The sequence below is a fragment of the Echinops telfairi genome, unplaced genomic scaffold, assembly GCF_000313985.2.
Source record: "Echinops telfairi isolate 266 unplaced genomic scaffold, ASM31398v2 ScPeMD7_4;HRSCAF=17, whole genome shotgun sequence".
NCBI lineage: Eukaryota > Metazoa > Chordata > Mammalia > Afrosoricida > Tenrecidae > Echinops > Echinops telfairi.
The window spans coordinates 11,635,661-11,647,399 of NW_022103900.1; the positions used below are offsets into that span (position 1 = coordinate 11,635,661).

An 11,739-nucleotide genomic window follows, 5' to 3' on the forward strand; every position below is an offset into this window, starting at 1 on the left:
TGGACATCCCCTTACAGAAGGGTCACAAGGAAGAGACAAGCCAGCCAGGGTGCAGTACAGCACCGATGAAACATACAACTTTCCTCTAGTTCTTTAATGCTTCCTCCCCGCCCCATCATCATGACCCCAATTCTATCTTACAAATCCAGCTAGACCAGAGCATGTACATGGGTACAGATAAGAGTTGGAAACACAGGGAATCCAGGACAGATAAACTTCTCAGGAGAGTAGCATTAATAATTAGAGTAGCATTAAAAGGAGAGTAAGGGAAAGGTGAGAGAAGAGAGGGGGAACTGATCACAATTATCTACATATAACTGCCTGCCAGTGGGATGGACAAAAGAAAAGTGGATGAAGGGAGACATCGGTTACTGTAAGAAATGAAAAATAATAATTTATAAATTATCAAGGGTTCATGAGGGAGGGAATGGGGGAAGGAGGGGGAGAAATGAGGAGCTGATATCAAAGACTCAAGTAGAAAGAAAATGTTTTAAAAATGATGGCAACAAATGTACAAATGTGCTTGACATAATGGATGTATGTATTGATTGTCATAAGAGCTGTACAAGCCCCCAATAAAATGATTTAGATGAAGAAGAAGAAGAGTGATGTATTTAAATTATAATGCTGGCAAAGATTGCGAGAAACACAAATAAATATATCCTGGCAGAAGTACAGACAAAATGACACTTAGAAATGTGTATGCTAAGACTTCCGTATTTTGGACATGTTATCAGGAGAGACCACAGGCTGGACAAGGACATCATGTGTGGTGAAACAGAAGGTCAGCAAAAAAGAGGAAGACCTTCAATGACATGAATGGAGACAGTGGCTAAAACCTGAAAATTTTAAGAATGGCTCAGTACCAGACAGTGTTTATTTTTCTTGTACCTGCGGTTATTATGAATCAGAACGCGCTTGACAATTCCTAACAAAAGCAACAATATTATTGAATGAGGAAGAGAAGATGTTACCTGGTATGGAAATCATTGGCTTGACCTCAGTTATGAGAATAAATGGGGTATGTGTGCACAGATGAAAGCTGGTTAGTTCACATGGACATTAGACTTGGGAAGGTTTTCTCTGTTGCTTATTAAGACATAAAGAAATAAGTTCAAAGGAGGAAGAAGGAGCATTAAAGCTCCAAGGAGGAAAAGGAAGTTATCACTCAACCATCTATGACTGTGGTACAATGGATGAACTGAAAACAGTGTGTTATTATGGCCAGAAACAAGAGACAAACTCACTGCCATCAGCTCTATGACAACTCATGGTGAGCTTACAGGACAAGGAAAATCTTCCCTTGTGAGTTTCTCAGATTGTACCTCTTTATGGGAGTAGCTAGCCCCACCTTTCTGCTGAGGAGTGCCTGGTGGTTTCAAACTGCCTATCTTGTCAGGTAGCATTAAAGACACACCTAAGGCTAGTGGTCATAAAATTAAAATGAGAATCCTCAGCCTGGTTGCCTGTTACCCTCCAGCCTGTATAGGTGTTGGGGCAGTGGAGGTGGCTAGTTTTATTTAGCATGGTCTGATGCTTTCACATGGTTACACAATGAAGCCATAGAGCAGCGGTTCTCAACCTGTGGGTCACCACCCCTTTGGGGCTCGAACGACCCTTTCACAAGGGTCGTGCAATTCATAAAAGTAGCAAAATTACAGGTATGAAGTAGCAACAAAACGAGGAACTGTAGTAAAGGGCTGTGGCATTAGGAAGGTTGAGAACCACTGCCATCGAGGGAGGGGAATGATTATAAAGACAGACCACAGATTGAGATTGAATAATAGGAATGTGATATCTTAGGAAGTTTGTAGTTCTTCTAGAAATAAGGTCTGGGATATATTTTTGGAGGTGAGGGGAAACAAAAGATAAGCTCATCAAAGGAACAGATGCCATGCGACACAGAAGACTGTGTTTTGGAAAGATCATCTATGTGGTCATGGAAAGTATGACTGTGTGACAGAGAGCCGGCAAATGAAGGAGAGCTCAACGCTGCCACTGATGACGAGGGACACAAAGGTGTCTCGAGGACTACAAGGTGCTGTGTGCCTATGTGGCGCTAAGAGATTCAAATCTGTGGGTAAGGAGAAGAGGCTGGTCGGGAAACAGCAATGAGGGACACCTACTACACCTTCAAGGAGTCAAAGAGAATGCTTACAACATCTTCAGCCTGAGAAGTACAAGAGAAATGCTGAGAGAACATGACAGGCCTAGAGGGAAATTGGAGCACTGTGCCGAGCCAGGCTTGGTTAAGACAAAGTGCTCCACATGGCATAAAAACATCTTATCTAATGAGATTTCATTCACATCTTAGACATCACCACTTTCTATGTCAAATCGGGTAATATTCTATTCAGTGGGAACAAGTTATTTTAAGGAAAGCCTCATTTTTGAGCTCACAGAATAATGCTATGAAGGTTTGGTAGAAGTTCAAGATTAGACAGTGTGTTGATGTCGGACCATGAGTTCCAGGAAGCCCAGTAACTGGACTTAACTGGGGAGGAACAGAATGGAAACCAGCAGGAAAAGTGCAAAGCCTTTAAGGATTCGAGTCCAGCTATAAGGGGTTGATCTATATAGATTCTGATTCAATTGATTTTTGGTTGGGCCTAGACATCGGCATTTTTAAGTGCTTGTGGGAGATTTTGGTATGCTTCTAGGCCTGAGAAGAACTACTGGAAATATGCTTACCTATAATGTTATTTAACCAGTTCTTATAAATGCTGTAAACACGGTATTGCATTTATAATGGGTGGCACTTGCACCATATTACATGTTGTATAGTAAAGATTAAGTGAATAAATCAATCAAGAAAATACATAATACTTGTTAAATCACTGTCAACCTATCACTGTCACTGTCAATGGTACTGAATTAATACACAGTTTTCACCTCATAAATGGATATTTCCATGTTCATTCTCTGAAAGGATCAAATGAAATCTCTATCAATTGAACTTTGGAGACATGTAGTGTCACTTCACACTGTGTAATATCACAATGTAATCATTGAGGGGAATGCTTGCCCCCTCCTAATTAAACTTTTTTTCACCAAAACAATTTTATTAGGACATAATCCAGACATCATGCCATTCAATAGTTTAACCTTATGAAAAAGTATTGTGCAATCGCTACCGCAATCAGTTTTAAAACCTTTTCTTCTTTCTTATGTCCTTCACATCATCAGCTCCCTGTTCCCCATGACCACTCCCTGCCCTGCTGTACCCACCCAGCAGCCTTTAATCAGATCATTAGTGTATCGATTCACCCACCACATAACGTATAAAAATACACAGCAGGAGTTGAGAAACCTACCAACAGCAACAAAATGTAACAGAGATAAACCTGTTTGAAAAAAGCCCCAGAAAATATTAAAACCAGGTAATTATTAATTTTGTTACTGATTGGAGACCAACCAGGATAAAATAACATTTGAACAGTACTTTAAAATTTAGTATCTGAGTGTTTACTTCAGATTTCTTAAGAACAGATACTTTTCTGCATCCTCTATGTTGGTAATATCGAATTTTACATAAAAGGTTTTGTTTTTTTGGGAAAGCACGTAAGTGATTTCAAAATTAAATCATAAATGTTTGCTTCCCTTATGCCCATTCTCCTGCTGCTTGCCATGAAAATATCAATGATCTGTGTTGAAGTATTTGATTAAACATCAGTTAGAGTTAAAACAACTCACTGCCAATGAGTTGATGCCAACTTACAGCAGCTCTCAGGACCAGGTAGACGTGCCCCTGGGGATTTCTGAGTCCCTGTGCCAGAAAAGAGAGCCGGCCTCCTCTCTCTCCTGTGGAGCCTCCTGGGGTTTCAAGCGGTAAACCTTGAGGTTAGCAGCCCAATGCATAACCAATACACTACCAGGGCCCCTTTCAGTTGGAATATGCGCATTAAACGGATATTATGATTGAGAAAGTAGTAATTATCTTCCGATCAAGGTAAATCTGATTCTTCCATTTCCCATCAATTGAGGACTCTCTTATGAATGAGTAAACAATGAAATATAAAGCTGTGCTATAATTAAAGTCTGCGTCTGTATCTTCTGCACAGTTTACTGAGAATCGCTTCCATTCCGCTTTACTGCTTCATTGGTTTCCCTGAGCCTAGGCTGCATATGCCAGAGACGTGGATACCATGAATTCTTAGCTCATCATTGGCCTGTCTTATAAGTTTTCTTTAATTAACATTTAAGCAAAAAATGTAAACGATTTTAGATTTAGCACATGACAAAAATATTACCTTGTACAAATACAGAGATTTGGGTGTGTTTTTATTCAGAAGATGTACTGAAAATGCTTTAGAGGATTGTGCATTGATTTCATTGAGCCTGTAACAGCTAATCCCACCTTTTGGATTGATATAAGTAGCCAAATCACTCCCAAATCTACAGGAAATGAAAGGCTAGACCACTAATCACTGCAAATGTACTCGCCTATCTCATTCAACATTGATAGAAGATTATAATGGAAAACTGTACGAAAGGGCACCACTACAATTGTACTCAGTGGGGCGTGTACTGTATTTGAAAGTACATCAACTCTATGGGTACTTTAGAAGTTATAGCTGTTAGGTGAAAAGTAAACATGAAACTAGACCATCCTAGTCATACAATCAAAAACGTTCACTATGTGCCCTCACTGTACAAAAAAATATTTTTTTAAGTGTGCAGTTTTTCCCCCTGCTTCTAGTTAAGCAGGGCCAAATGGTCCTTGCCACTAAAATAAAATAGTACTACTGGTTAGCATTTTATCAGTTTAATTGTTTTCTAATCATTGTATTAGGAACTATTCCAATATTCAATCATTTCAAGCAGTGTTGTACAATACCTGCCACAGTTGCAAAACATTTTCTTCCTTCTTGAAATCCTTCACATCGGCTCCCCTTAACCACTCCCCTGCCTCTCCTACCTTCCCCCCACCCAGGACCCCTGTTGTTTTATCTATAGACTCACCTGTCCTGGATTTCATACACCAAAACACAGAAAAACACCTAACAGGGAATCAATAAGTCTAACAACAATGATAAAATACAACGGAGATAACCCCCAATATGAAAACAAGAACCACAGAAAATATTAAAAACCAGATCAAGCCCAAACTTTATCAGAGGGGAGATTCAGTGACAAATTGTGTCAATTTGGGTAAACTAGAGAAACAAATCCAGGGAGATTCATGTGTGTATAAGAAAGAGCTTAAAATAAAGAGTAATTATATATTAAGAAAACATTCCAGTCCAATCCAGATCAAGTCCTTAAATCCAATATTAGCCCATATGTCCAAAACCAATCTCTAAAGTCCTCTTCAGACTCATAAAACACATGCAATGACAGCAAATGCAGGAATATCACAGGCCAGTGGGTGGGAAGGCTTGTGGATCCAGTGGCATTGTAAGCATCTCAGCACTGGCAGGGGTCTCCACATGGCTCTTTCAGCTCCAGGGCTCTATCACCATGCCATGTTGTCTTCTCAACAGGAATGTCTTGCAGGGAGTATCTTAGTATCCCACATCAAGGGAGCTATTTATCTCCTTAGTGCCTCAAAATGAGGTCATCAAGCTGTGACCTGATTGACAGGCTAAACTCTACCCTTTCGCTCATATGTCTCAAACTGACAACAGATTATGTAACATACATAGACTCCTGCACACTATAATCTCACAATTTAAGCTCTCATACTATTCCCTCTTTTGGATTTGTAATAGTAAATTATATAATTTACAATCCTTGGATCATGGATGTTTGTGTGCTTCTTCCAGGTGGGCTTATTGGACATCTTATTCACTTGGTTGCCTTTAAGACCCCAGATGCTGTTCTTTTTTTCTCTCACACATATATCATCTTTATTTAGGTTATGTACACAACCAACCTGCAATTTCTTTAAAAAGTATACCATTATTAAATCCAGTACTCGGTACAGAAATAGCAAGACAAGTATAAACACGCCTCTGTTTACTCTTAAACCTCTTGCGTGGTCCACTCTCCCAACTCAGCGTTCCAGCAGTGTCGTCAGAGCGTTTTGCTTCTGCGCAATGCACGACACAGAAACCGGCGATGGCGGACTGCAAGAACAACACACACTACCCATTGGAGGTGAGAGGGATCAAAGGACTAACAGCGGTCACTGCCTTGAAAGTTCTGTAGAATCCAAAGTGTGCATGCTGACAATGTTTGAAAGGGGCTCTCAATTCTGTCATCTTAGAAACAAATCCCCATTTAAACTTCAGTTTCCTTGAGCGAAACCCACTGACTGGGATCATTTATGTTCATTTAATAACCAAGATACTGTAAAATAGTCACATATCATACATACTGGTCTAAGCAGACAAAAATTATCAAGATTATAACCCACCCCAAAATCAGCAAATCAAAGTCTTTGTTTGCATGGCCTATTTTCATTTACAATCTTTGCAACTTGACCAAAACGCCCTGTGGCGGGCTTGAAGCTTTTGTTGCACAGGGAATAATCGCGGCAGCACACGCTCCCTTCAACAGCCACTCCCACAACACCTAATGAAAACGGATGTGACAAATGACAACACCACAAGCGGAGTCACTAAGTTCCACCATTCAACAGAGTTCATGACACTGTCTGCAGGGTTCAATTGAGGAGGGAGGGTAAATTAAAAAGAGGGCCACTTTCCCCCCTACCCAGGTTTATAACGTTGGCGGCTTTAATCCGTATTTCTTTGCAACTTCCGTGTGAGCATGGGCAGCATCACAAAGTGAATATAAGATGAGCCATCTCCATTTCCGACTTGGCCAGGTTGATAGCTTTGTTGAACATGTCGATGGCTTTCTCCATGTTTCCTCTTTCTACTTCGATAGTTCCCATGGGCTCATAGGCAAAATCACATTTGTTGTCAATTTCAATAGACTTGCTGATAAGCTCCAACCCTTTATCCAGATCCTGCTTCCACTGAAGTTGAAGTAAACCTTTATGAACGTATGTTGTGGCATTGTCTGGTTCCAGGTCAATACACTTATCATACATTTCATCAGCTTTACCAAACTGTTGTTGATCTGTTAATGCCTGGGCATATAGTGCATAGCCTTTGGCACACCTTGGGAATTTCTTTATGACTTCTTCAAATCCTTTCATAGCTGCTTGGATTTGTGATGCATTATTTCCTGTGTACGCTTGGTGATACAATGCAAAGCATTTCTGAGCTTGTGCCAGAGCAGACTCAGGTCTTAATCTAATGCATTCATCAAAATCTGCAACTGCTTCTTCAACTTGATCAAGAAGTATTTTCAGCTGCCCTCGGTAAACATCAGCACTCTGAGGGTCGATGTCGATGTCGGCGGCCCTGTTGAAATCCTGAGCAGAGAGCGCAGGCTCCTGCTGCTGCATGTACATGCTGCCTCTCTTGACGAGCGCGTTTGCCCGGAGCTTTACATGCGCTTCCATCAAACTGATGACTTCATCTACATCCGGCTTGGCGGCATTGGCGTTGCCAATCAGCAGGTAGAAGGTGGCTCGGAGTAACAATGCTTCTGCCATGTATTTTCCTTGAGTATCTATTTCTTTTGAGCATTCACTTATGATTTTAACATAATTTTCTTCTTCCATATACTGTTTGGCCTTTAAATATCCAGAGTTCTCTTTCACTTCTAAAGCCTCCCCTTCTTTGTCTGTATCTTCATCCGACTTCTCCCCTTTAAGCATCGGCTGAGAAATGCTATCATCCGTGAAAGAACTGAAGTATGATTTGATGAACTGTAGAGATGGCATCAAAGGTTCACGATTCTTGTATTTCTCTTTGGCTTTCTCTTTACCAAGAAGTTTCAGAACTTTGTCAGCCAGCAGCATGCTTTGTTGGTATTGGAACCCTTCTAATATACAGACTGCAGTCACATCTTCTAAACATTCCTTCTTATTGTCTAGCTTCTCATGGGCTTTTGCACGTCTGAAGAGAGCTTTCACATATTTGGGATTAAGTCCAACAGCTTTTGTGCAATCTTCTGCCACCTCTTTCCATTGTTGCAGCTGTTCAAAGGCAGCAGCTCTGTTCTGATAAAATGTGGCAAGGTCAACGCTGCTCTCTATAGGGCACAAACTGATAGCCTCAGTAAAGCACTGCATAGCTTGTTCGTATTTTCCCACTTTAAAATATTTATTGCCTCTGTTCTTGGCGGCTTGGGCTCTATCAAGAGAATTCTCTACTTTTTGGCTTCCGGAACCAAGTCCATAGCTTCAACTAGCTCCATGGCTTCAGCAACCAGGCCCTTCCCTTCAGCAACCAGGTCCATGGCTTCAAGTCCAGGTCCAAGTAGAGAAAGCCTGAAGCGTATTCTCTCACGAGTTTTCCCCAGATGCTATTCTTTCTGATAGCCAGGCACCATCTAATTTATTCACCACACTTTTCTTTATCACCCATATCCTCTGTGTTTCCCTCTCAAGGGCAAGTGTTGGACAGGGAAATGTCATAAGAACTAATTGTTATTAGATTGAAGCTAGGATTAAGTATGAACCCCAAATCTATTCCTGAATCTGTGTTTTTATCAGGCTCTGGTTCACCTTAGAGATATCCTTGCTAATTTATGGCAAAGAATCTTACTGATCATTTCCCTAGAGCATAATCTGCTTATCATGTCATTGATTAGCTCATGGTAGTAATTTAAAACACTATTGTGACAAGGAAGATTGGACAAGTGCAGCCTAAGTATATATCACAAACATGTATTATTCACTTATACACATTAAATACATTACTGGACACCATTTGCATGAAAAATGGGACTGGGTGATCAGGCAAAACTTACAATAATATTCACTGACAATGTCAGACCCAGGTTTGCCAGGATAGTACATATCTTAATACAGCAAATAGGACATGTAAGTAGTAAGTAAATGTTAGTCCATCTACTGACAACTCAATTCTCTAGGTCTAACTACTTGTCTGTTAAACAATTAATTCTTGCTACTGTTTGTTTACACTAGAATTGTTTCAAAAATAGTTTCAAAATTATTAATTATTTACACTAGTATGTTTTTATTACATATTGTTTTATAAACAGCATCATGATTACCAAGTACTCTTTCTGTTATGCAAACAAGTTTGAGCACTGAAGTGACTTACGGCTGAGATGACTGGTGGCACAGTGAATAAGTGCTTGGCTCCTAACTAAAAAGTTGGTAGTTCAAAACCACCAGGGACTCCATTGGAGAACAGAAATTGTGATCTCCTGTTCTAAAGATAACAGCCTAGGAATCTTTACGGGGCAGTCCTTTTGTCCTAGAAGGCTAATATTTGTCAGAATTGACAGCACATATGGATGAAGAATTAAAATTCCTTGGAAATAACTATAATTAATTCATTCAAGCTGCAAAAAATGAGTACATTCACATAGTTGTTGAATATATAATTTTTAAAATGTGATCATATACTTTAGAAGAATTAACGCAGCTTCATATGTCATTTGAGTATAAGTAGGTTAAATTCCAGATTTTTTTAACCTTATATGATTTTCTACAGAATTAAATTAACATGTACAGTTTATTTTCAATAATTTTCTTCATCAGACTATCTATAAATTTTTGTTACACAGACTATATACTTTTTCCCCAATCAAACAGTATTAATTTACTATTAAGTAGTAAGAGTAGCAAACACTTTCTGAGCTCATTCTTTGTGTACATGCATTGATTCATTTAAGCCTCAAGATAAGAGTAAGAGGAAGGTATTTCTTATTACTCCATTATTCAGACAAAGAGCTTAACTAATAGAGGGTAAGTAGACAAAACCTAGTTTGACAGCTAAATGTGGCATACCAGAGATTTGAACCCAGAAAGTTTGGCTACAAATGTTAGGTTCTTGATGGTGGAGCTATATTAAATCTATTTATTCAAGAGTTTTGTATTTCTATGATGGCTTTGTGACACACACACACCCTAAACTGGTGAAAACAATGAAAATAACTTACTGGCACATGTAATTTAAAGACTAGAAACAGTACTTGTCAAATGCAAGACTCAATTTATTGCTTCCATGATGTCACTAAGAACCCTGTTTCCTTCCATCTCAGTGGTCTACTTTTCCAAGTTGGATGCTAGCAACCTCTTAGGAAATACTTCCTTATTCACATTCAGCAAGAAAAAGTGTCTGAGGCTTTCTTGCAACAGTCTTGAGAATCACTATTAGTAATCTAATTTAAACTACTGACAAAGCCTGAATTAATCACTGTGGTTAAGAAATGGAATAGATTCTTGGTTTAGGCTAGATCACATGTGCTAGATCACAGCACTATGAATGCTGAAAAGAGTTACTTGTATAGGAGGATATGGCTACTCAGAGGACAACCAAAAGATGTACAGTATACAGAATATTACAGTGATATATATCATTTCCTACACACACACACACACACACACACACAAGGGTAGGCCAAAAAGTATTGGTATAAAATCATAGAAACCTTCAATACACAAATACTCAAAATATGAAAATATAGTTTTTCTATATATTCTCCATTTAGGTCAACACACTTCTGAAGGTGATGTTGCCATCTCTCTAATTTTTCCTAATGAATTATGCTCTTTGTTATTGTTGTTAGGTGATATTGAGTCAGTTCCAAACTATAGTGACCCCGTGCACATCAGAATGAAACATTACCCGATCCTGTACCATCCTCACAACTGTTCCTCTGCCTGAGTCCATTTTGCAGCCATGGTGTTAATCCATCTCCTTGAGGACCTTCCTCTTTTGCTCGGCCTCTCTACCAAACCTAGTGTCTTTCCCCAGCGACTGTCCTGTCCTGACAGTATAGCTATCTAAAGTAGGTCAGATAAAGTCATGCCATCCTGCCTCCAAGTAGCACTGTGGCTGTACTTCTTCCAAACCAGTTTGTCTGTTTAGCAGTCCATGGTCCTTCCAAAATTCTTCTTAACCACCACATTCCCAAGGAATCGACTCTTTGTTCTTCCTTATTCAATGTCCAACAATTCTTCTTCATTCTTTTTTTTAAACAGTTTTATTGGCATTTCATCCACATATCATACATTTCAACAGTTCAGTCATATCAAGAAGGATTGTACAATCATTGCTACAATCAGTTTTAGAACATTTTCTTCTTCCTTGTACTCATTGTTATTCATGTAATTATTTTTTTAATTGTGGCAAAGATATACACAACAAAACATTCCCAACTTAACAAATTCTACATGTATAACTCAGTGCTATTGATTATACTCTTTGTGTTGTACAGCCATTATTGATGTTCTTTTTTTATTGTTTTATTAGGGGCTCATACGACTCTTATCACAATCCATACATACATCAATTGTGTAAAGCACATTTGTACCTTCATTGCACTTGTCATTCTCCAAACATTTTTCCCATTCATATGTGATGAAGGAAAATACCCTAGCTTGTGTCTAGCACACCTTAGTCCTCAAAATAACATGCTTGCTATTCAATATTCTGAAGATGTCTTGTGCAGCAGATTTACCAAATGTAATAAGTCCTTTGATCTCGAGTACTGCACTGATTGTGGATTCAAACAAAACAAAATCTTTGACAATATTACATTTTGGTCCTGTTGTGAGAATTATGTCATCTTTACATTGAGGCTTAATTCATTTTGAAGGCTGGAATCCTTTATCTTTATCAGCAAGTACCTCAAGTCCTCCTTGCTTTCAGCAAGCAATGTTGTGTCATCTGCATGAACAGGTTGTTGTTGTTTTTAACATTGGCAGTTTTATTACTTGTAGATTGTCAGTAGAAACAAAAA

The 11,739-nt window shown here is 39.0% G+C and overlaps 1 protein-coding gene across 1 annotated transcript in view; it reads right to left on the reverse strand.

The window, feature by feature from the left end:
- Positions 1-6,663: 6,663 nt before the first annotated feature.
- Positions 6,664-11,739, reverse strand: part of LOC101648156 (mitochondrial import receptor subunit TOM70-like) — an 11,236-nt gene continuing 6,160 nt past the window's right edge. The window contains 2 exon segments of the mRNA XM_045298053.1: positions 6,664-6,741; positions 6,743-8,172. Of these exon segments, the coding sequence (XP_045153988.1) occupies positions 6,664-6,741; positions 6,743-8,172 (1,508 nt within the window).